At 40.7% G+C, this 26,440-nt stretch overlaps 1 protein-coding gene across 4 annotated transcripts in view; it reads left to right on the top strand.

Annotated features, from left to right (window-relative positions):
• zfhx3b (zinc finger homeobox 3b) overlaps window positions 1–26,440 on the top strand; it is a 137,760-nt gene that overhangs the window by 98,615 nt on the left and 12,705 nt on the right. For all 4 annotated transcript variants that reach the window (XM_085401986.1, XM_085402009.1, XM_085401993.1 and 1 more), the window contains exons 6-8: window positions 13,711–13,818; window positions 23,635–23,771; window positions 24,346–24,546. In XM_085401986.1, the coding sequence (XP_085258112.1) occupies window positions 13,711–13,818; window positions 23,635–23,771; window positions 24,346–24,546 (446 nt within the window). The remainder of the gene's footprint in view (window positions 1–13,710; window positions 13,819–23,634; window positions 23,772–24,345; window positions 24,547–26,440) is intronic.

Here is a 26,440-nt window from a genome sequence, read left to right on the forward strand (position 1 = left end):
AAAATAATAATTGTGCGGTCTTTCAAGAGGCTATCAAACAAATCTAAAATATTTTAAATATTATGTTTTGTACAGAAAATTTACTTCACCTTTTTTGTCGTCTTTTCTTTGACGTTATGGCACCAGCTAAGATAGTGTTCTTACCTTATCCATCACGGCTTGTTTCTTTATATGGACATTCAACAGCTGAATCTTTGAGCCTTTTTGAAAGGAAAAAAGTTTCATAACCTTTGGAATTAACAGGATGTTTCTTACAACTTGGGCATTTCTTCATCTAAAGCAAAGTTATAGACAAACACAGTCTAACAGAACTAAAAACACACAGCCTGTTCTACTTTTCATGTCTTGAATACGCAACTGTAAATCTCTAGGTTTTCTGTAGTCTGTACTGTAAACAAAGGTGTTCAGAGTCAGACTAACATTTCAGATGCCTCTTCAGACATTCAAAGAATTAGCCGATACTGATGTTTTATGACTCATCCATTGGCCAGCATCTACAAAACCGTGCAACTATTAACTGTGTGTGTGTGCGCGCACGTAGAGTAACGCACGTACACACAATATAGAATTTGTCTGTATTGCATGTAAATGGCCACAAAAGCCTGATTTTCTTCATGGTTACAAAGAGCAAGACAAAGAGTGAAATAACAAACTGCAGCTCTCTCTGAAATATGCAGACTCTGTACATAAATATAAGCAGCAGTCTTACAAATCGATATTTTCTGAGTTATATAGTAAGATTTTTCCTACCTGGAATGCCATACCTCATTCTTTGCTCATCATTGAATTAATCGCATATTTATTTGGCATAAATAAAACACGCTTTTGTACATTTTACTGCGTGGTTATTGTTCAGGAATTTTATAATAATAAAAGAAAAAGTATAGTGGTTGGAAAAGTCTGACTTTAAAAACATCAAAGTGTTGAACAGGTCATTCATGCTGAAATGCCTTCTATTACTCATTTACAGTAAATGATTTTCACTCACTAAGCATTACATGGCTGCTACATCTGGCATCAATTAATTATGGGGGGGTATCCAAAAAAATGCTAGTTGTGCCTAGGACTAAACAGTCACTTTAGCTTGTGATTTGTTATATATTAAATAAGTAAAATCAAAGTGTGAGAATTGTAGACTGCATGTGTAATGTCTGTATTCACAGCACTTGTTTACTTTTATGAACACATAAATTGAAACTACCTAAAGTGATTTAACAAAACAAGAAGGAGAACTAAGTGTGAAATGATGACTTATTAGTTGGGACAAGCCCTTTAGACTAAAATCCTGTTTATGTAATGGGTGTTGCAGAAGTGCGGAAAGGCCCATCTGTCTCTCTGCCTATTATCTGAAGCCTTAATCGGGACTTACAGCAGGGCAGGGTAAATAAACAGTAAGTAAGTTGTCTTGGGTAGAGGAACGTCAATGCCTGCAACTTGCTCAAGCCTTTCCTCTGAATGGTTCTGTATTGACCCCTGAGGACCCCCCGAGAATTCCCTAATTGAAAATTAATATTGAATCAATGCCGCAGGCCATTTGCATATTGATTATAAACATCCAGGAAGGCACCAAGTATGTCTGGGATCAATAGGGCCCTTCTGCAGCAGGCCGAGTGCACTACATCACATGGCAGCTGCCTGCTCCTGAGGTTAATGACTGCTGCTTGTTAAGAAGCTCTTGTCAGGTAGAATCCAGCGGCAGGGTTTTTCTGCCAAAGCTGGCAGCAGGTGAACTGTAGAGGGAAGAAGAGGAGGTATACATGAAGGGGCGAAAGTGAGGTATTTAGGCATCCCCCCTTATGTTTTAGGCAATATAAAATCCAATACAAACATCAAAAAAAGTCTGACTTTAAATGTGTTAGCAACTTTTAAGTACCATTGTTGCCACTAAAGTTTACAGTCTGTTTGTGTACTCTGTTAGATGTATTTTTGGAGACTTGGCAACCTATTGTTGAACCCTGACCGCTCCATAAAACAGCCTATAAAATATGTGTGTGTTTGTACTGTATATGTGTGTGTATGTGAGAGAGAGAATTGGGAAGGCAGGCTGATCAAAGATAACACAAACCATTTCCTGCCCCTAAAGGGAGAGAAAACAATATTAGGTAGATCAAAAAGGCCCCTTTTAATTTGAAATGAAACTTTCACAACATTACAAGACAAAGGAGACCCAGAATCTCCTACTTTAAGGCACCGATTAAGATTCAACACATGCATTCCTCTCCCAAACTCCCCATAATAGTTTCCACATGTTGAGGAGATGTTAAGAGGTGGAGGCAGGAGAGAAGGGAAGGGAGTGGAGACAATGGAATAAAAAGGGTTTGATGCAAATGGAGGAAGATGAAGAAAGAGATTTCCGTCAAACCACCTTCGCGGGTAAATTAAGCATACGATCCCACAGAAACCTGACTGGCTGGTTTTGTGGCGATATTGAAGCTTGGTTAAACTAATGGAGCTCTCTAAAACCGGATGATTCCCTAAACCCACGGGAGACTGCAGACCTGGTGTGAAGCACATGTGAGAGCAGCTTATTCTCCACTCTATGAAAGACAAGGTCTTGAATTAATGCTTCCATGCAGTTTATGTCCATTCTCTCCTCGTGATCGCCCCCAACCCACACCCTGCACTGGGAGCTAGAGTCTGGGAGCTGAGAATGGAGTGCTGGGCCCAGAGAACCAGGCTGCATCTGATTGCTTCATTACAGGCCCTTTCATTGACTTGGTTGCACTGAACTGATGAACTGAGGCAGTGGACAAGGGCACATAATAGGAAGAAATGAATTCTTATCACAGCCTTCTCAGGAGGCCACTGGTCCTGACTCCTGGCAGGGGCCAGCAGAAGCCATGGCTGAATAAAAAGGAAGGGGCTTTATCTAGGCCCATTCAAAAGCCTGAAGCAGGATGTAGACTGCGGACATGATGGAGCTTTAGGAGCTGGATCAGTACACAGGAGAGGAACCACAAATCCACAGAGAACCATATTATTGTAGGGAGCTTGTTTTAATGATTAGTTTGGTGATTAGTGTTTGCTTTCTCCCAGTAACTGACACCCACGGCATAAAATTCTTTCACTTGTTTATTCCAGCAGTCCTCCAGAGGCAGACCTCTGCTAGTTAGAGTCCCAGCTTTAGGCTCCATAGCTGCACCCAAACACCAACAACTGAGATGAATAATTAATTTTGTACCTTATTGGGCTATAACCCCTAACTCTCCAACCTCCAGCTAATGAGTGAGAAGAGTCTTCTGCAGCGAGGACAATAACAGCACCCATTATAAAAACAAGTGCAACACTAACAACCACACATGCATACAATAGAAATGCAAGATGTGGTATAGCACAGTATCAATTTAGCAGCAGGCCAGGTCTCTATAGTGAAGAGGTTATTAATCCCTGACTATGCCTTAAGAGGCTAGAGACTCACACAGACCCACAACAGACCTTCTCATTTCCATAGTTATATGCAGAGTCAGCGTTACACTGCGGATGAGGCGGGTAGGGAAACCCGATGTTTTACAAATGCCGCTCTGTGATCTTTAAGGGGCACCCACACAGGAAGTGAGCAGAAGCGATCTGCCAACCAGAAATCATAGAAAGTCATTCATAGAAATGACATTCAGCGACTTCAAGTGAGGACAGGCTCGCTGCCTGGTGGGCGAGTCCAGAGTTAAACTTTTCGACAACTTGGAGGAGAGTGACTGTCAATGAGAGCACCAGATACTGTTGAGTGACATATGACAGTGTGGTAAATACATTAGCGGGTTATCTAAGCAAACGGAGTCTGCAATGTCCACTAGACCAGCTGTCAGATGAAAAGCGGTGCGCGATGAGTGAATTGCTTCCTGTGTGGATTCCCACACAGGCTGACTTTATGCGATATTGTGTCATCGAAGTATTTGTCAATCTTGAATATTGGCGAAGTTGGCTGATAGCAGGTCAAGACATCTTCCTGCCCCCCTTCTCCCAGAAAGAAGAAATCATAGCTGTTCTCCTGGCAGAAAATGTATACTATGGAAAGTATGGACTATGGACATTTAAAATGACTGATCTGTGACAGTATTTGGTAAAGAACTGTCTTGTAGGCTATGGTCCGTCTGACAGCGCACATCCTAAACATCATTTGGCCTCAGTTTGCTGCTTGGGTGTTGCGCCTTTTCTTTTTTAGCATGTTACAAGAAAAGCATCAGACACTACTAGTCACTCTGGTCATTTTAGAACAGCTGGCCCATGTTTTAGCCACATCATCAGTTTAATTTTTTTTCCCTCTTTCCTGTCTCGTCTTCTCGCTCTCCTGTGGCTGAGCCAAAGATAACTGAGTAGCAGTGTTTGACTGTAATCACTCCAAGTCTCCTTCTCTGGAGAGCAGCACAGCGGGCAGCACAGATCCACCCTTCTAGGAGCTCTCAGCCCACTTTCTCAGTGCTATTGCATGTTCATGAAGAATCAGCCATTCCAACTTTGCATATGTAATGAATAAGCGCACGCAAACACACCCATGCAAATTGTGTTTCTGTTCAGATGAATATATAGTGTAGTAATGCAGTTAGGAACACAGACCATCTGACCCTCTCAGAAAGGATACATTCAAACTGAACCAGTAGCAGCAGCAGTCATTTGAATAAACTTTACAGTAAAGAAGCCTCCTTCCAAGGAAAACTGTGTAGGCCTGTTCTGTCAAGTGTTTAAGTGGCGTTTTTGAATTCCGGATAAAATTGAAAGCCTAAAGCTGTTTGGCTTACTAAACAGAAACAGATTAATGTGAGCTAAACATACAGTAAGATTAGAAGGACGAGTAGCTTAAATGATGGTTGAGTTGGTACATTGCATCTCATCAGCTGACCACAGTTGTGTTTTGTAATTAAGGGTGTAAGGTGTGTTCATATTCAAATAAATAAAGAATGTTGCCTGCATTGTGTGATTAATAAATTAATACATTACAGGAAGTGCATAAAGAAGAAACTAATTGCACAAGATGAGTCTTTCTCATTATGCTTTTGAGGGGAAATTTCATTATATGCTTCACAAGCCAGATGAAATCCTGTTTTTAAAGTATGCAAATAAGGATAATACCTTATGTTGGGAAAATCATATGAGTCATAACAAAGCATTTGAATAGGCACAACGCTATGATTTTGTTGTCTAGTCTATAGTACAGTTTATAGAGCCTTCATTTATCCTCGTCTCACAGGAGCAGAACACGTTGGCATCGAGTATTTTAAGAGAAAAGTCGCATAACTCGTAGGAAGGTGCATTACCAGTGTAATAGGACTGAGCAGTTTCACTTTGTACTGAGAAATAACCATATGAAAATTTTCTGTGCGATAATTGCTAATCGCATATACAATATCAACATAGAAGGTTTATTACTTGCAACATTTTGTGTATGTGCAATACAGCTTCCAAGATTAACATGCGCTCTCGTATTACCTAGTGCTACAAGCAGAGGAAAGAAATGCATCTCCCATCATTGTACTGCAAAGTTGGTAGATAATTTTGCACATAATTGCAGTGGAAAACAACCAGCCTATTAAGCATTTAATGGCAGTAATATAGAAAGCAATTACCGTTACTTTGCTGCACACACTGAAAATAAAGATTTCTCTAAATTAAAAGGATCCTTAGACTACAGCTAAGGCTAATTGTGTGGGGTCTTGTGCAGGCATCTAGTTGTACACCATTTGTAAGGGCTAAATGCTGATCAGTTAGGAAGGCCTTTACACGCTGTGTCCTGAGTGTGTGTTTTTGGGACTGCTCTGCTGCCAGGGAGTCTGATAGCTCTTGAATTATTTATCTCTCAGGCTGCTGGACGGTAGTCACGGCGACCTAGGCCCCGTAGTGGTTGTCTGGCGACATCTCCCTTCAACAGTAGCCATTAACAGACAGGGTTTTGGGTGCTAATGAGCAGGGTGCAGTGTGCAAGGACTGGAGTTTTCTTACCCTCAAACTCTAACATAAAGACTCACTGCACGCTGAATAAAGACGTAGGAATGATTTACAAAGATGTGAGTGCAGAACTTTTTAATTAGGTTAAAAAAAAGAGGCAGAAAGAAAAAGATTGGGGAAAAACGATAGGAACAACCACCCGTTTTCCTATTAAGGAGAAATGTCAAGCGCGGTGGTGAAGCAATAGTCTGTGTGCATCCCTTTGTTGTCCTCCCTGACATTGAAGGCTAATTTTTCATGGTTATTTGAACTGGAAAATGAAAGAGAGGTTTGTGATTATTTCCTATAAATGACAACACAATTGCATTACGCTTCAGTACAAACACAGAGAGGATATTGCCTTTTCATATTTCATGTGAAAGTAATGGATGGGCTATGCAAAGAGGAATAGAAAGAAAGACAAATGGTGAAAGAAAGCTCCCTATGTTTGATTTGTATTAGAAACTGAATGGATAGAGGTAGGGAAAGCTTTTTTCAATAAGTGATCGCACTCTTGTGGATGTTTTAAAGTGCCTGCGCAGCGTAATCATTGGTTTTCTTTAGCAATTAGCTTTGAGCAACCAGCTGGGTGGTTTTCGAGAGAACAAGTTACCCTGTGTATTCACTGTAATCTCTAGTAGAGAAATATAGATCAATGCTAAGCCCCCACACGGTGTCCCATGTATATCTGTACAGCTGCATGATGTAATAAATAAAAGTAAGTGTACCGGTAATAAATAGTAGGATAAAACTCCAGTACACCACCCTCCCCTTATCAACTATCATGAAAGATCTGAACTTAGCAGGCCGTTAAAGCCTTTGAGAGCAAACACACATCAATGATGGCCTATATTTTATATTTTAAATAAAATTGATTAGCAAAATTGGTATTCATAACCTTGTCAGATTCTGTTTTATCTCTGCGCACGCTTTCATAAACAAACAGACGGTCAAGCCCAGGGCGGTGGTTGGAGACAGGGAGGCAGAATGACCACAGAGGAGGAATGGCGAACCAGCCCACTCTAGGGGGGCATGCTGTGTTTGTGTACTTTAAGTTTCCAAAGATTGAAGAACTAGCAGGAAAGCCTCTGTCGGCAAGACTCATGTAAATAGGACCCATGTGGGAGCTGTGAGCCGGACTCCTAACACGCGCCGTGGTAGGGGCTACATACATCCAACCATGGCAACATTGATTTTCTGAGCTAATACCTCCACAGAACGGTCCACGGGCAGATGGAAGCACTACAAAGATATGCAAATGGTGCATTCGATAAATCGACAGACAGAGATCTTTTTCAGACAGTCCACTGTACCGGTCTGCAGTGCCTAAAAGGAGAGATAAACAGATAAGTACCTGTTAATGGACACACAAACACAAGTGTGTGCACTCAGACAAACATACAAGCACCTGCCCGTTACCTGGGAAAACTTAGATCGATAATAGAATTTCGTGTTAAGCAGAGGTGCTTCAGAAAAGCACATCAAATAAATGCTGGGACTAACCGTTGCTAGCTTTTAATATGAAAGTGCTATTTTTAATGTGGCACACAATATTTTTTAATTTCCAAGGTTTTTGCACTGTATCTTGTGTATAATAACAAAACAAACTGTGGGTATAGTCATATTCAGCACGCTTATTAGTCAGATATGAAACAAAAGCTGCTGGGTGTATGTCATATATAATAGATGTGGGCTGTCTTGTTAAGCCCAGCAGGCTGTATGTGGCTGTGTCTCTGTGGAGAATGGCTCTGAAGCTCACTGTACCTGGTAATTAAAGAGAGTTTGTGGCAAAAGCCAAACATCAGGAGAGATGAGCTATGAACAAAAGAGCTGTGACAGTTTCAGGTTATGTGATTTTTGTGTCCCTTTTTGCCAAATGAAAAATCAATACATTTTCCGGGTTATACATATTCAGAGTGTCCACCATGCTTCCGCCCTGATGGAGAAAGGGGCGGGGGACTGCGGGCTCGAGTGGGGGAGTCGCCTGTTCGCCTGTCATAACTGTACCATCGCATTTTCCAAGCCACTGGTGAATATTTCAGAGTTGATGTGATTGCCCTTCATGACAGCGGTGATGCTCCCGCTCCCCCCCCCCCCCTTCCCCCTTTCTTTATTTAAGGCAACCCTTCAGCCACCCCCACACTCCGCATCAACCCATCCCGGTTCTGTTTGGTCCTTTTGAATAGCTGCAAATAGGTGAAGGCATTGTGGTGTGAGCTGGAGGAAAAAGAAAAAAAAGATGCATTAATAAAAAGGAGGCTGATTTAAGAGGAGGCAGCGGTGGAAGACGATAAGCATAAATGCATGGTGGGGGGTGGCAGTCGCAGCTAGGCAGAGTAACTCTTTGTGCAGGACATTGTCCCTGAGGCAGAGTAGATGGAAGAGCACAGCCCAGTGATGCTTTTGCCCCCTATCCAGGCTTTTAGCCCTCTGTCCTAGCAGGGAAAAGTACAGCCTGCATCTTCCATTGTGGACATAATATGTGTTGGTTAGGAACCATCATTTTGGGCATTCAAGGAACCCAGTGGTGTGTGTGGGTGTATGTGTCAGATGGGGCAGAAGAGTGAGCAGTCCCTGAATGCTCAGTCCCTGTGTACCCACATTAACCCAGATCCTATTCTCCTTCATCACTCAAGAAAAACACAAAGAGAAAAGAAGTAGAGCAGCACTCACTTTATCCACTTTATTTGTAATGTATCTAAACATGCCATTATCATGAGAAGAACTTCTAATTAGTATGATTTCCCATGAGATAACACTTTAGGGAAAATATTTAATACATTACGTGGTCTCAATAACATTTCCTAATTTACTTTCATACTGAAAGCACAAAAAGCAAATTTTGAGCCTTTTTGTGCATTATTCTGTTCTTTTTTTTCTGTTAGAAAACACTTTCGAAAAACCATAACCTGATTACCTGAAAATGGCCCAGGAATTTGAAACACAGGGGTTTGGGGTGGGTCAGATAAAATGCTCCGTGGAGGACCTATGGGCTGTTTTGATGAGCATGTACCAGGGAAGTTCTGAAAGGATGTAGGAGGGGTTGCTGTGATATAGCCGGAAGGCAGTATGAACTGTCACTCCTGTTTGTGATTAACTTGCTGTTTAAAGTTTCTTTAGTTGTTAGCTACCGATGTACCCCTCCTCCATCGCTCCTCCTTTCTGCTACCCCCCACCACAGCCCTTCTTCTTCCTGCCCTCAGCCCTTTGGAGACACAAAGTATTCATTCACATTTAGATCCCGAGGTCACAGCAGGGCCAGCAGGGAGAGAGGCCAGTGAGTCGTCCCCCCCCCCCCCCCCCATAGACAGGTCAGGAATCTAACATGTAACTCTGACCAGCAGCGCTGAGCTAGCTTACTCTTGCTTCCATGTGAAAAGGAAAGTGTGTGGGAGAGGGGGAGTAAGAGCATGAGTGAGAAGAGTACAGGGACAGATGAGCTTTCATTTTGTGCGCAGTGCTTGGTGTAGTTTCTGGATTTTACTACATTGATTCTTTCGTGGATTAATGTATATTTTGGTACACTGATCTATTTTTTGAATGCATGGCTAAATTTTAAATGCATTTCATAACTGAGGTCTATATGACTCATTACAACTGAAATACTACACAGAAATCAGTAAGAATATCTTGCAACTCACTTAAAAAGCAGTTGTTTTTTTCCAGTATTGCATGTGTCCACATTTTAATTAAGCCCTATGTATTGTAGTGCAGAGGCCATTATGGTTACTGATAGTACCGTGTTGTGGTTTATTGGTCGTTCATGAGCAAAAGCCCCGCTTGTGTCTGACAGTGTTGTGGGCATGTTTTGCTCAGTTGTGGTTTTATGAGGTGTAGCTTCAGAGCTTCTGTGAGTATGTGTTGAGAGGGGAGTTACGAGGGGTGGGAGTGTTTTCCTGTGTGTTGTGCTTTTTTTGGGGGGTGGTGTCTTGCGTATGGGGCACAGAGGTGCTGATATGAGGAGCGGACAATGCATGAAAGCCCTCAGCATGAGTCCTGTGTCTCATTGTCCCATGGTACCCTCCTGTCACTTTCATTTTGCGCCCTCTAGTCCAGAGTCAGGCTAACTTTGATATGAGGAAGGGGTGCAAGGGATGCTGGGGAGCATGAGGGGGATTTTTAAAAGAAGGAGAAGGGGAGAAAGATAGAGTCTCTGAAGTGTGAAATAAGATTGCTTTTTATCCGACAGTGCAGCGCTAAAGAAAAGGAAGCTGTCTGGCTCTGGATAAAGCGGGGGAAGCACACCTCTCTGATTTACAGTGCAGTCCTGTGACACCTGGTTAAAATGATAACAACAGCCTCAATAATCATAATGAGAGTAATGAGAGCTTAGACGCACGGCTCCACACAAGAGCCCAGAGAGAAGCGCAGCTCAACCCTCGCTCCCAGTACTCGAGAGCCGGGGAGAGGGAGAAGCTGAGCTCTGCCCCCGCGCTGGTGCTCCATGACTTACGAAACCCAAGCGAGATAAATAAGACAGTGGAGTGACTGAGATGCTATATATGCAACTAAAAATGAGCAGACTGTCACTGCTGTTTGAGGAACACTGGAGCCGTTCTCAGGTAGGACTGGAATTCTGTACTTTAAGAAAGGCAGTTATCATCACAGCATTATATTCTGCTGAGGCCGAGGATGGAGGAGGAGCCTGACCTAGTGAAAGATATCTAGAGTGACTATTATTACTTGCTGCTGCTCTTCTCCACAGTCTGGGAAGAAATACTGGAAAGTGCAGTGGTTACCATCAATTATTTATTAGGCCGTTTGTGCTTGTCAGTCTGATTAGCATTAGTGTAATCACTGCTCTTCAGGGGAAAAGGAAGGCTGCTCTCTCTCATCTGAAGGTAATCTTGCCATTTTCAGTGTCTCATCGTCACCAGACAGCTTTTGCATAGCATCTGCTTTTGTCATCTCCACATATTTCTTCCCTTTCCCCTTCCCCATGTGTTTCTGTCTGTTGCTGCTCGGCCCCTATCCCCCCACCACCACCACCCTCCCCTCACCTCATTAATGTGTGTGTGAGCAAGTTGCTCTCGCCCAGCTTGTATAGAGTGACACCTATGGGTCTGATTAAGCCTCTGCACTCACTGGCAAAACACAAGAGAGGAAGACCGCTAAGCACCTACACAATGTAGGAGTGTGTGCGTGCGTCTGTCTGTCTGTGAGGGAGCCCATGAATTGTCCCCACTGAGTGACTGGGAGAGCAAAGCTGATATTTTTCATGCTCAGAACAGATGAGTGTAATCTCTGTGTCGGCAATGGGTTTTTTCAGCTTGCATGATTAGATTAATGGAACTGTTTCATATCATTGTATTAGGATGGTTAATGAAGACAATTAATTAGAAGACAACCTTCAGGCTATTGTCCTTTACATCTCTCAGATTTGGGTTAGAAATGGCCTGCTGCCATAGCTTTGAGTGTTTCTCCTAATCTATTTTCTGAGCTAATCTATGGCTACAGTTTTAGTGTCTCATTTGCATCCTACTCTTAGGCCACTCGTGACCTTTCATTAATTATAGCTGGCCCCAGCTTTAATCATTCTGTAATACTAGTTGTAGATGAGATGAGAAATGGGCAAAGCCATTTGCCACTTAAAGATGTAACGGTACTTCTGGAATGAAATGTCTGCATTTCTGCATAAATTATAAATGTGTTCTGTGTGCCAAAAGTGACATGATCATTAAACATCTAAAAAGAAAGTGTGAAAAACATGAGTGGGGAAAAGGAAAAAAATCAGTACCAGCGTGCTCATGTATAGCATGTGTGCAGGAAGTTGGGAGTAGGTGGGGCGGTTACAGAGAAGCTTAGCATTAGAATGCTGGCTGCCTATCAGAGAAATGTTTAAGCACAAAGTGTGTATTAATGTGTAGGTGGGGAATTAGTCTCACTACAAGTGTCACATAGCTAAGAAATGACACCTTGCCCCGTTTTTAAAGGTGAAAAAAATTTACCTGGGGATTATTTTGTAATCTGAGCACCTATGCAGCTGTACAGTATCCTAATTCTCAGACTGTTGTAGAGATTTATGCAGGTAGGAGTTATAGGATTTTGGGACTCTGCAGCAGATCTCTGGGTTTTTTGGGAATGTTTAAGATCCAGCTCACCAGTACCGGAAGGAATTCATAGAGTCCCTTGGAAACATAAAAGAAACACAGTAATGCAACTTTTTTGTTATTGTTTTGAGGGTTTTTTTGCAGCTGATTATGATTAAATAAAAGCTTATTCTTAACTGTGCATTTGTGCTTAGAATAATAAAATATCACAGTTGATATAAGCACCCCCTTATGGTTTTGTAGCTATAGTGTATACTTAAGAGAACCGTAAAAAAAAAAGGCGATAAATATAAATACGCGATGAAGAAAAGTGGAAAAAGCTCCTTAAGCAACTATCTAAAAAAAGTCATATAACAAAACGATAATTTTTTTCTAATGTATTTTCCAGTTATAAATAGGACTGATTTGCATAAGGAATTTTAAAACCCATTCAGCAGAATAAATTAAGATCTATTTTATTTATGTGTCATTGTCATCAGTAAAGGAACAGCCACATGGTTTAGAGATGTATGGTTATTAAGTGTGTCTGTAATAATGATACATAGTTTGAGTTTGAGAAACGTACCTGTTGTATATACAACATAGGCTCTGTTTCATAACTAACAGGCTAAACAGTGAGTGTTGGGGAAAATGTACTGTCATAAAAATGGTTTTGGCTGTGGGTACTCATGTGGTGAGCTTAGATTAGATGTGTGATGACTGCAGGGCTGAATACTTGAACAGGATATTTCAGTAGCTGTTGTAGCTTTGTCAATATATCAATAGCTCATAGAGTAGAGACCTATGCATGAAAGCATTTTCAAAAGAGCATTTAAGTACATTTGCTGAGAATTAGCTGACTTGTATAATAACTGATTGACTGCGGCCTAGTTTACTGTTGTCAAATCAATGCTATTCCATGCAAGTCACACTACTTTTAAACAAACTTAACAGGCAAAGGGGATGTTCAGGGGGCACTGGAGGGAAATAAACAAGATTGATGCCCTTTTTATTATCTGTTTTTGCTATCTTTTCCTCTGTGTGTTACTTACAAATGGCGTTATTGGATATCCATTGTTTGGACTTCGATGCTCTAAATGGCCTGATATATCGAGCTGAGGCTTTTAAGGTGGTTACAGGGGATTTCTGCCTTTGACTTGGCTTAAAAATAAAATGAATTGTGGCTCTGAAAGTTTTAAATATTTATGATTTATTTTATTTGCTATAGTGGGATAGCAGAAGTGAAATGAGGTTTGTATTGGTAAGTAACCTAACAGATTGCAGCGCGCGCGTGTTTGTGTGCGCGTGCGTGTGTGTGCGTTATGAGAGGAAGCAAATGGGGGTCTTTTTCTTGAACTGTACTGCTCAATTATTTTTCCATCTGGCCATTTGCACCCATGTGCTTGCTTTTAGTTTTATCTACACATTAAACACAGAGAATTGTCCTTGTGTCTTTTGTTTTGAATACATACACAAAACAATAGCAATAAAAAGAAAGAGTGGATATTCGACTTTCCTCCCCCCTTATAATTCAGCTCAGATTTTTTTTTTATTCAAGTTGGAATTATTTTTTAACAGAGATAATCAGACAGCACAGGACAGAAAGCAGATTCTGCCCTCTTTGTCTGCTAGCCTTGCAACTGTGTGTCAGCAAATGTAATTGTTGCAAGCTCCTATAGAAAAAAAACGCTACCGCCCCTTTAAGTGCTTCCACCAATTCTGATGGCGTGGTGATTTACATATCCCGTTCTCCCTCCCCCTTCAGGAGAGCTGAGCGAGGATGTGGAGGCTGCTAGTGAGACCACCACAGACCAGGAGGACCAAACCAAAGACAGAGAAAGTGGGGGGGAGAAGGAGCTCACCAAAGGGACAGGTAAGGCTCATATTTACACACATTTAGGGACTACTACTCACATGATTCACGTGGCCATGCAGCTGAACATTGCTAAGCAACATGCCTTTTGCCAAATTAAATTAAACATATTTTAACAAAGGTTTCAAAGCCTTTCTAAGCATTGAAAATACTCTCAAAACTCCCTAATCTAGTTTTCAAAGGCTGCTCTTTCATGCTGCATGTTCCCAGGCATCTCATCAGCTACAGTTAGAATAAGCTGTCAATTTAAGTAATAAGTTCAGGTAACATGTGACCCATGTTTTGTCTTTGATCAGTGGGTGATGTGAAGAGCAGGGCCTGCATGTGTAACTCCCAGTGTGCCACACACATACACTTGAATAGCACTGCCCCCTTCTCAAATTTGCTGTACACACAGAAGAACATTGACACCACTTACCTGTGTTTTCCCTTATCAGATCAGGATGGTTTTATCTCTGGTCCTCTTTATTGATAGGTGCTGGCTCCTAAGCAGGGGGTTGGGTTTAGTGTGAGGGGAGGAGCTTTGGGCCTCAGCACTCTCTGATCAGGGCAGGTTGCATTTATCTGCTGTAAACTTTTCAAGATGCATTGGATGTTCTACTATAACAAATGTTTTCACATCAGAGGGCATTATTAATGTAAATACAGTTCACGATAATGCATGTGCTTTTATTTACTTACCTAATTTATTTAGTTGGACCACCAGTGATCATGCCGTATAGTGAAAACAGCATTGAACCCTAAACTTTCCATCATGTAGAACTTGTGGGATAGTTGGAGGGATTTCTGGGAAGCACTATATTATTTTGACAGATTATTGACCATAACAGATGATAGCACTCATAACAGAAGAAGTTTATGTTCTTGTAGCGGTTGTGATTTTTTTTTTTTTTTTTTTTTACACTGCAACTGGAAGAAATAGTTTACTGCTGAAAGTTACTGTAGTTGTACTGAATGCACTGCTATAGGTGCTGAATTAATGACACTTGGAGCGTGTGTGGAATTAGATTGGTTGAAATAAGAAAATGAACGAAAAACTGTCTCAAGCACAAGTTTAATGACGAACAAGCTTAATGTAAAACTACACCCCCCCCCCACAGCGCGTTCTGTATGTGCATCACTGGATCTAATTATATATGAAAAGCTCTGTTTACTGATTCTGCTCTGGTTTCTGAGAAGGAAAAAAAATGGCCCGAGTTTTCTTTTTTATGCCCAGTTTATTTCACTTGTCTGTGTTCGGAAAACAAGGCTGGCAGTCAAGACATTTCCTATTGAGTAGAGAGATTTCTCATAATCGTGACACTGAGCAGTAACGGGCTTGGATAGATGCTTCTCACTTGTCTAACTTCTTGTGTTACTGCAGGATGTTTTGATTTACACTAGTCAGGTTAAAAGCTGGAAAACAATTCAGACCTTTTGCATACCTAAGTTTTTATAAGGTGCAGCAAAAAAAAAAAGAAAAAAAGAAAAAAAAACTCATCACAGTGTTTGAAGCCCAGGCTTTGTAAAATGTCTTTGATATTCGAACTTCTATTTTAAATGAGGCTGAGTTGTTTGTGCTCTTTGAAAGGGCGACACTCTTCTTTGATGGAAGAAATAATGATATGCATGCCTGACTGAATATGGCTAAAAGTACGTTTTAGCACATCAAAATAAAGCACTTTAAAAAGCATTAAAATGAGCTGGCCGATTAATAATTCACTCATACCTGTGGTGCACAGGAAGACGACTCCTCGCATTAGGATTCCTCCTTTTTGAAAGGCATGCAATTTGATACAAGCATATTCAGTTCCTTTCCTCCCCTCTGTCAGTCGCTAATCACCAAATAAGTGTGTTTCTGTGTTTTCACAAAGGAAATATGTGCTTGCATATGAAAAATTTACAGCTTCCCAGCAGCTTATTAGAAACGCTTAGTTAAAAATAGCATTGCATTAGGGAACCAGGTCTGAGGTTCTGTTTGATGTCAGTGAAAAGGTGGGTGGGTAGATTGGGATGCTGGGTTCAAGGCTGTGTTGTCAGCAAAAGGTAGACAGCTGTAGTTTAATGGAAGGGTCTCTTTTTGTGCTTCAAACTTTTTGTGATTGATGAATACAATGCCCATTCAAAACGTGTGCAAACCTATCTTGTTGTTGTGGGGCGGAGGGGGCGTGAGGAAGACCTCAGAATCCATTTGGTAAACACGGGAGCTCTTGTTTGGGCTGGTGATTGCCTGAAAATGTTGTGCAGCGCGTACGCAAGGGGTGTATATGTTAAAATATGGCGTATGAGCATCTTGGCCAACCTGTTATTTATATGAAAGGTGCTCAGTCTCCCACTCTCTGAAGCTGAGCTGTTTCTAAAGTCCATCATTAGAACTACTGAAGTATTTCTTCTCATCGTTGTCATGTAGCTGTTGGAACAGAGCACAACATTGTTCCCTTACAAATGACAGTCACTGTCAGACAGACGGCATTAGCGAGCACAGAAAAAAGGCTTCCTCCTTTTTAAAGCCTCTGTCAATCTTATTTTTTCTTTCTTGTTCCACAGCTCCTCAGTATTCATTAAAATCATTTAGAGGTACATCAGAAGCCTTTGTAAAATGCATATGTATTCAGCATGTCATCTCTTGAAAGATGCCTTCATTATTCTGGTGTTTTATTTAATTATTTATTGCAGAGATAATTCACATATGTGCACGTGAAGGCACTCAGACATATTTAAATGCCATATGCTCGCAAACTCTGCATACATGGGGCAACTTTTAATGATTAAACAGCTGACTGTTGATCGTGCACAGAAATAATGCACATTTACAAGTAAATCCAATGAATACATTAAACAGAAATATGTATATATATATTTCAACATGATGTTCACATTGGTGCCAGCTGCAACTGAATCATCTGGCATGATTAGTAATTCAGAGGGTCATTTTTAATGCCAGGTATGAAATATGTATAAATGGATAGCCATGAGCCTCTTTCCTCTCTGTCTCTCCACACTTTCTTCACCTAGCTGAGACAGCACAAGCTAAAGGAAAGAGTTTCTGCATAGGAATGGAATCCTTACCTTCATTAAAGCAGGTGGTGTATTTATGCAGCAGCTGAATGTATAGGAATGCAGCAGGGCGGGAGGGTGGCAAGTATAGGGGAGACAGAAAGATGAAGAGAGCATGAAGGTGGGTGCAGGGTGGGGATTGGGTTGTGTTAATACACCGGCAGACTTGGGCACAATGTGGTTTGACAAATTTAACATAAATGTATGGGAAGGGCTGTGTCAAAGTATGTGTGTGTGTGTGTGTGTTTGAGGGAAGGTGAGAGGGGTAGAAAAATATATAATTCTGTCAATTCTGGGACAGTCTTTGAAAAAAAAATCTGCTTGATAATATTTTATTCTTTATATCTGCACTTAAAAAAGTTTATAGGAGCCGGAGCAAGGTGGTGAAGGCAAGGGGTAAAAAAACTATTTATTTCAGCTACATATATATATATATATATATATATATATATATATATATATATATATATATATATATATATATATATATATACATACTATGTTTTCCTCAAACTTTCATGCTTTTCATGTTTTTTCATCATTTTGAATGATGAATGAAATCTTGAATCTGTAAGTATTTGCAGACATTCTTCTAAATTCTTTATTTCTCTTAACAAAGAGCCCAGAGAGTGATTTTGACACAGTTTATTGGAGCATTAATTAAAGGTTACATACAGGTTCTTACCAATTTGAACTTTCACAAACTGTTTTTACACTACATTTGTACAAATAGTCACGGTATTTTTATCACTTCATGATGCCCCAAAACCTATTTACTCGACTAGAAAGCAACTCAGACATTAGTTTGTGGCTTTCTCTGTAGCATGTGCCAATCCTGTGTCAGTTTTTCTTGATCCTTAATGCTTCTCCAGCCAGTTTTCTCACATATGTGTTAAAAAAAATTGCTCAAGCATTCTCAGTTAAACATTGACATTAAACCTGTGAAATCTGTCAAAACAAAGACTAAGCCGCTAGAGTTTCCTGTAATATGCATTTGTAAGTGAGTGAATCTGTGTGCGTTTTGGGCTCCGCATCCACCTGTTTTTATGTAAATGTGCAGCATGTGTGTGTGCACTCAGCTCTGCTGTGCGTAAGGGAAGCAGATGTTGTGTTCTGCACCGAGGCTACTGCATTTGATCTGTATAATGAACTAGATGATTAGCATCCCCTAGACGCGGCACTGTGGCATTGCAGTCTGCTCCTTTTTTTTTCTTCTTCTGTTCTTTTTATTGAGCTCCATATAATACTGTTAGTCTTGTGCTGTTGCTGCCTCACAAACAGACATGCTAAACGTTATGAATTGTTTCCCAAATAACACTGGAAACACATAGACTTAATGCTGGCTGCGGTTGAAAGTTGAAATTGCAGCCTTATGGTTAGTTGCAATCAAATTACTCACGTTTATGTTATTGTTACTCCAAACTGTGAGACGTTCAGTGCAGTGGTGATTTGTTATTGCTTTTAAACCTTGAGTAGCATGAGAAATCAGGAGACAGAGCAGCGGAAATGTTTACATATTCATAGCACATCCTTTCAGTGTTTGTCATCCCTGAAATTATAATTCCTTTTGTCTTTGAAGATAATAGGCCATAAATTGTCCTTGTTTGTGAGCCACCTCCCTGAAAGCTCAGTGTTTATGAGTTTTACCACAGGCTGTCTAATAGCCAAGCAGTACTGTGTCATTTAAAGGTGAACAACTCGTCATCCAGTTGTGCAGTGGTCTATAGATGAAAAGAGCCGCCGCTAATTAGCATCTCAATTTATACTGCACAACGCATGCTATTCTCACTCCTTCTTATACAGTTTGTTATAAGAGGGACTTTGTTTTGTTTTGTAAATGAAGAATGGTTTTATATATAAATCCAGGTGTAGCCCCAATGTCAGGTTTTTTGTCGAAGGTCCCTGTCTCTCTCTCTCTCTCTCTCCCTCTCTTTTTTTTTATTATTAATGCAGAATAATTATCTTGGAAATATGAGGTGAGATGGAACACTGCCCTTTATTGCTCTGTGCTCTGACAGGGGCCGTAGATTAAAAAAACCAGGATAGAAATGGGGAAAGAGAAAAGACAATATTCAGGTATTGTTTGCATAGCGGTGAAAGAAAATGACTTGTAGCATGGGGAGTTGAATCATCTCCATATTAATGGCCAACTTGCTGAGGGAATAGAGGTGAGGATTTTCTGCGGTGCAAGAAGCAGAGAGCTGCGGGTGCATGAAGGTCCCGGCACTGTGAAGGTGAAAGGTTTCTGGGTGCTGGGGATCAGAAGAAACGGTGTTCGGCAAGAATCATTGAGTTTCACTATAGTGAGGAAATTGTCGACTGAGCTTAAGTTTAAAATGATTGGCAGACTCTGGCTGTTCCGGGCAAAGTGACAGTAAAGTTATATGACCTTGTTGGCATGGGCAGAATGGATAATAGGCTATGTTTTTTATAACTGCTGCCTAAAACTGATGGTGAGAGAGAAGCTATGGTAATGAGAGAGGCTCTGGACACGATGAGGAGCTCGTCTCATTCTGTAGGAGGAGAGTTCCTCTCCTAAACACAAGAAACATTTTTCCTGTCTCCAACATCCTTACATACCGTTTACTGTAACTCACATTTTAGAATATGGATAACCTTTCACAAGGACAAAGATTAATGGCAGCTGTGATTGCACTCCTGCAAGAATTCAATGGCAGATGACCTGTTGTGGTTAATTTAGTCTGTGCTGTGTCAGTCACTCTGTCCGGCAGCCATCTTTTTTTCCCCCCCCCCTTGAAAGCACAACAAGGCTGTGATTGCTCCTGAGACTGGTGTAGTGTGCTGACAGCCCCTTTGCTGCTTGAATAATACAGTCCAGCTATGGGGGAAAGACAAGGTGCCAAAGTCCAATTCACTTACGGGACTCGACAGCACAAAAGCCTCTGGTTTACGGAAAAGGGGCATGAATTAATAATCACCTAATTGACTCTTAGTTTTTTTCTCCACTCTTGCTCTGGCTTTTGTGCTTTCAGACAAAAGCCCACTCTATGTATCTGTCAGAAGACGTTTGCTGCGGATGGGGGCACTGTGTCTAGAGACTGGGCAGAAGAGGTCAGGTTGGCAGGCAGACTCTGGGCAGTTAAAGGGTCACTGGCAGACGTGGACACTCCAGTTTTCTCTGTGTGAACAGGATGGACACTGATGATCTGAACGAACGCTGAGGTTGCATAAACACGCTGTAGTTTTAGGAGCTTTTAAAGCTTTTTAAAGCTTTTAGAAGTTCCACCACAAGACATAAAGGGCCCAGTAATGAAGATGTAACTCCACGACTGACTTTTTCTAATGACTGCAGTATTATCCTAGATGGCAATTTAGTTGGGGTTTTTTTTCTGTGCTCTTACACCTTCTATTTTAATACCACAAAGTAACACTAGACTTTACCTTCAACTGCCAGCTCCTTCTGACATCAGTAACAAATCTCACCATGGACTGTAAATGCTCCATCGGGAGGCAATGTTTCGGTCATTAGTTCGGATCACCTGTTCACACTGCAGATATGTGTGTCACATGTGTGAGCTTCGGACAACAGTGTCCAATCTAACATGTCAGACTGTACATGACCAAAAACAAAAAGTTTTATCTCTATTTCATACTAGTTTGTCAATGTTTCGGTCATTTTTTTTCATCACCCTTGAAGAGAAAAAAAATCTGATACAGTAGTTGGATGTTAGTCACGGTGCCGGTGAAGGTGTTGGGGTGTACTAGTCTTAGGAGAATGCTATTGATTTATGGAGTCCTAACTGGCCATGACGAGAGACTGCATCACAGTAAGCCTCCCCTGCCCTCCATCTGTTCTGCTCTCACTTTTACACACTCATGAACATAAAGCACCTGAACTAGAAAGCGGCTGTGCTTTCAACACAAACTGCCACTTGTTTCACCTCTCCGGTGCTAATTGAGAAATTAATGAAAGCAATGTGAAAGTGGAATTGACTTAGTTATGTTTGTCCTCTTAATGATAAGAGGGGGGTGGATGCGTGATACTTTGTCCCTGCTTACTTGCTGTACTGTATGTATGTGCTTTGCTGCTAAGTTAACTGTTCTTAATGTTTGCGTGAGGGTTTTTTTTTTCACACTTTATAACTCTCCCTCAGTTAAAGAAGTTGGGTAATTATCTGGGAATTTCAATTACATTATTATCTAAATTGTAAGAGTTGTTTTGATATGTTTCATTATCTGTCCTTGAGAAAAGTTATCTTGACGTATGAAAATTATGGTGGAATGCCAAGGAGCTATTTGGTGCAGAAATGGTGTTTATAAAATATGACATGCAGTGCTGTAGGAAATATAGATAGCTGTGTGCCCTTAAGGAAAAAGTATTACTGTTAAATAAAATTATGAAGCCATTTCCTAAAATGTTGGGGTGCTGTGTAAAAATGTTTATTTTAATTGAAAATAGTACAAAAGACAGTTTAAAAAAAAAATATTTATATGCTTATTTAAAATTTAATGCCAGTGGGTTTGCCAAAGATATAGACAATTGAAATGTGAAGGTGACCGGAGATTTTTTCTCCTCGAGAGATGAGTTCAGGGGAAGTAGGAGTGGACTGAAGTGGAGTTGAGGATGAATTGGTGAGGACAGTGCCATGACTGAGAGGTTAATGTCAGGGAATGGGAGGTTCCTTTTGTTTAACATTCCCTTTGTTTATTGGCGGATGTGTTTAATAGGATTGACTGTGACTGGACCCTAATAGGGTCTCCTTTGCTGATCCCGGTGACTCTGGGAGATCTTGCAGCCTGCTCTGGCCAAAACCAGGTCCCCCACTGGGTAATCAGCTCAACTGCCCTCATCCTGATTGGAGCTGACATTTTAATGTCTGGAGCAGGAGCGTGGTCAGCCCTGCTTAACCTGACCCCCTGCCAAACCAACCCTCCCCTACCAATGCCCTCTGTTCTCAATTTGCCCTTCCAGGACTGTACAAATCAGGGCAAATTTAACTCTTTATGGGCTTGTTAGGGGTTCAGCGAGACAACTCCAATACTTTCACCATGAATTCTTTCCACTGGTGACAAAGTGGGGTGCCACTGCAGCTCCCCCTATACAGGCTCTATGTGGATTTAGCTCCTCTCTGAGCCCACGCTAAACTGCTCAACTACAGTCGTGACTCTCTGTGCACCACCAGTTTCTCCTTTCCTTCATGAAGTGGAGTAGTCTAAAGTGGTTTGCAGGCAATGTTGTGTGAGGCCTTGCTGTACAGAAATTGTATTTTGGTGATATTAGCGTTGTTTGCATTCAAAGTTTATATATGGATAGATAGGATTGCAGTGGAAATCACATGACATTTCCATACACCAACACGTAACAATCCAAAAACATACAATACATAAAAACATACAATACAAACAGACATTTTCATTGCGCCTTAGGGATGTTTTGGCCAGACTGTTTAGACCTATTTTTGTTGAGGGGAAAAAAGGGCAATAGCACCATGGAGATGGCAGCACTTTAAAAGAGGAGGAAAGCGGATGCCTGTCGCCACTCGCAGTAGTGTTTGCTTTGCTCCTAACACGGTCCCGATAAATGCATTGTAGACTTGGTAATGCAGTTCGCAACAATTTACTGTCTGTTGTTACTGTCTTTGTGTTTGGCTCGGAGGCATTTCCAAAACAACCAACAAGCCAACTTTGAACCAACATTCAAAGTAAATCCAAAGAATGCAGTAAGAAGAATTGCCAACCAATTCAGAATGGCTGTAGCACATTTTGTGAGCACCAAAGTGTAGTTTAATCTTGTAAACATACTTAGGTATGACTAATCATCAGTCTCATGCCGTCATTGTATCTAGCGGCGGGTTTTTTCTTTGTTTGTTTTTTTTATCTTTGAAAGCTTTTTTGTTAAATGAGAGCTTGTTATCTTGTGCATCCGAACTTTGGGCGTAGTGTCAGGATTTTGTCAATGCTTTAAGAAAAGGTTTTCCCATGTTGCTGCTCCATTTTCCTCTTTGTCACAGACTAATCGTGCAACCTACAATGCGCTGAAGACATTTGGTAGCAGAAATACAAAAAATCTTATTGGAACAAAACAGCTGATAAGATTTCCCAGCTTTGCTTGATTGAAATCTTCCATAAAACGGTGTGATCACTCCTTAAATACATTTTCTTTTGAGGCAAAACTGTGACTTAATGGATAGGTACCTGAATTAAAACTCCCCCCTCAGCTCTCTCTATGCAGTTTAAACAAAAAGTTTGGTTTAAGCCAAAAAAGATATGTTATTTTCTTGTTGCACTTGTTTTTTCACCATCCAAATATTGCAATAATAATGCCATATAACAAAAATCATACTGTAATATATATTTTGCATTGCGTCAAATTTGACAGTCGCATGTATGTTGCACATGAGTTCTCATGGACTGAAGGGTAATCACGGAAAGAGTCAATGTTTAGAGTAGTTTAATACTGGTTTGGATCATCAGCCTTCTCTCTGTGGAAGAAAGACTTTGTATGTCTTGTCTCAGGTTTTGAACCTCATATGGACTGAAATTGTGGGGGTATGAAACCTAAATCTGCAACCTGCAGAAAGCTAATATTTTTATTAGCACTTTCCAGTGTTGTATAATATTCTTACAAGCCAACAGTGAAGCAGACATTTATCACTCAGCAGCAGCAGCAGCAGCAGCAGCAGATTTGGAAGACAAAATGTGAATAATTTTTGTTGTAACAACAACCCCTCTGCTCATTTACCATTAAATGCACTTATATTATAATTAAAAACTCTCCTCCTTGTTTGCGTGTGTCTTTGTGAATGTGTCTCTCTTCAGCTTTGTCCGGCCACTTGGAACGGCACCAGTCAGGTTCCCCAATTCCTTCCAAAAGGCCCTCTTCACGGTCAGAGGCCTCAGAAAGCCCACTCTCCTCGAAACGACCCAGGACAGCTGAGAAGGGTGCTGCGGAGCAGGTGAGAGTTCCACACCACAGTATTTTGTGAATATTGATGCCCTCAAATGTTCATAAAACTATTTTCCAGACTTTGAATTAGAGGTTTCTTGCTAAAGGTTATATCATCCTTAATTACCAAGCCCTCATTAAAAGTCTAAAACTTGCACATCATTTTTAAAAAAAGTACAAAAATATACTAATAATTTTCAGTTGGTTATCTCACCGACTTTTTTTATATTATGCAGAAATCTTCTTTTCAAATATACTCAAAATTATATTAGGCTTCCTGCTGCAGTTGCGCTGCTAATTGTGTATAAGGTGGAAAATCAATATAGTATTTGACAGATGAGAGCACTTTGAAGTGGGTGCCAGGACTCAGCGGTGCTTGGTATTACACACTTGTCTGTGATCAGAGGGATCTGCCTGCTTCAGGGAAGAGGCCCCCACTCTATCCCTGATCCACCGCTTCTCTTCAAGCAGGCCCACCATGATCAGTGCACCTATTTCACCCCATTAACTCTTTGTGGTTCTGTGTTTCCTCTCCTCTCGCCTCCCCGTCTCTCTTCCTCTGTTCTGTCTTTACTTTCACCCAGATGTACCAGTGCCCGTACTGCAAGTTTACCAACACGGATCTGAATCGCCTCAGAATGCACGTGATGACACAGCACTCTGTCCAGCCCATGTTACGTTGCCCGTTGTGCCAGGACATGCTCAACAACAAGATCCACCTGCAGTTTCACCTCACACATCTCCACAGCGTGGCACCCGATTGCGTTGATAAGCTCATTGCCACAGTGAGTTCTGTATTCGGTGTATTTTGCATGTGGTTGGACACAGCAGGGTTTATTACCATGTCTCTCCTTATTTCTTTATTTTTATTATTTCTTTAATCTTTATTTTTCCAGGTATATTGAAATTGGCTTCTCTTTTGTTAGGGTGGCATTCATTAGCTTGACTGTAGGAGTATTTTTATTACTCTGGTCATTTAGCATTTAGCTCTGCCATAGCATTAGCATACAAATTTACTACAGCAGCTGAGAAAAATAAGTGGATGAAAAAAAATGTCCTTCCAACTTTCACAAGCTTTATTGCATGTATAGCACCTAGTTTTATTCCAGTTTTCTATCCACACAGACCAATCTCTCGGAGTGTTATTATCTCCAAATTCTTTTATACTTAGTGGTGAAGGCAAGAAAGCAACCGCTAATCAAAGCTCTAGGTCGAGAGTATTGCTACGTACTTATATTACGGCCAGTCAGGGGACAAGCAGTGTGTCAGGTGAAGGACTGTGGTAAGGATTCATTATTGTCGAAAAGAATAGCAACTCACTGCTAATGAATCCCCTTCCACTGAAATGCCTCTGTATCTGTGTCATTCTTGCCCTCACTGCTCTAAATTGCGAGCACTCAGTCAACACAAAGAATGCTGTTAATTGTGTAATGGCTACAGGCAATCCCATTGGCTTGCTGCAAATCATCAAACCTTTTAAGATGCATACTTTTCTTCTGTTTTTTTCTTTTCTTTTCTTCTTCATTGTCTTAATGTACCCATAATCAGAAAGGCTTTTCCAGCTCTCTTCTAATCAAAGTCATCTGGGGAGGGGAGCTTGTAATCGGTTTTTGTGTTTTTTAATCATTTCAAGATGAGCGGGTCTCTTAGCTCCCAGTTCATTTATTAGTTCACTGACATTATTGCCATGTCTATGATCACCTGCATGCCAGTCAAAACAAGGCCTTTTACAATTTGTGGTGAAACAAATGTGACACTGCTTAATCAAAATATAATGAACAGTCAAACCACTTCATGAAATTTTAATAAAACCAACTGAAATGTTGTTATTCACCACTAATCTGACTAAATTACAGCTTATGGAGTTCTTTTTTATTGTTGTTTTTGTTTTGTTTTGTTTTTTTAAATGCAAGTGTGCACTCTCAGTATTATCAGGGAAAGATTTGGCTGGTTTGTACCACGAGCCCTGAAATCTTTACCTGCCGCAGTGCACTGGTACTTACTTTTGTACCTATGCAAAAAAATGTCCTCGCATCTTTTAATGCTCATCAAGGAGAAATAAAATTTTATTATCCCCGTTTTTATGTAAATCCCTGAGCAAACCTTTTTTCTCTTCTATCTTGTGAAGCTAAATAGCTTGCTGGACAATCAGCGAATAAAACATTGCTCTGTCTGCTGCCTAACCATCTTCATCTCCCATCCAGAAAGTAAATGGCAAGCACATTAGTATGGTAGACGGCAGTATTTATTTCTTTTATAGAGGTAGTAATGTACTGAACCACTACAAGAAGAGATAGAACAGAGGTAATATAACACACATTAAAGCCAGCACCTTTTTATAACTAGTGAATGCAGATAGAAAGGTACTTTATCTTTTTCACATGTCTACTGAGAGGAGCCTGATTAATTTTGAAATAGGTGACTTTTATTTCTTGCCAAGCATGCATAATGATGCATTCACTCTAACAACCTTCATCCATTCGTCCACTTATCGTCTTTCCTTTCCTTTCAGTTAATTTTCTTTCTTTTGCACGTCTGTAATGCTTTTCCCTGACATTCAGTGGATGGATGGATGGATGAATGGATGGATGGATAGATGTAAAGAGATGATAGATAGAAAACTATATGTATAATATATACATACTCCTCCAATCCTCCCTCTCTGATTTTATGTCTCAT

Source organism: Rhamphochromis longiceps, linkage group LG1, assembly GCF_057381845.1.
Source record: "Rhamphochromis longiceps isolate RC_006_pf linkage group LG1, R_longiceps_female_GT1.1, whole genome shotgun sequence".
In the NCBI taxonomy this organism is placed as follows: domain Eukaryota; kingdom Metazoa; phylum Chordata; class Actinopteri; order Cichliformes; family Cichlidae; genus Rhamphochromis; species Rhamphochromis longiceps.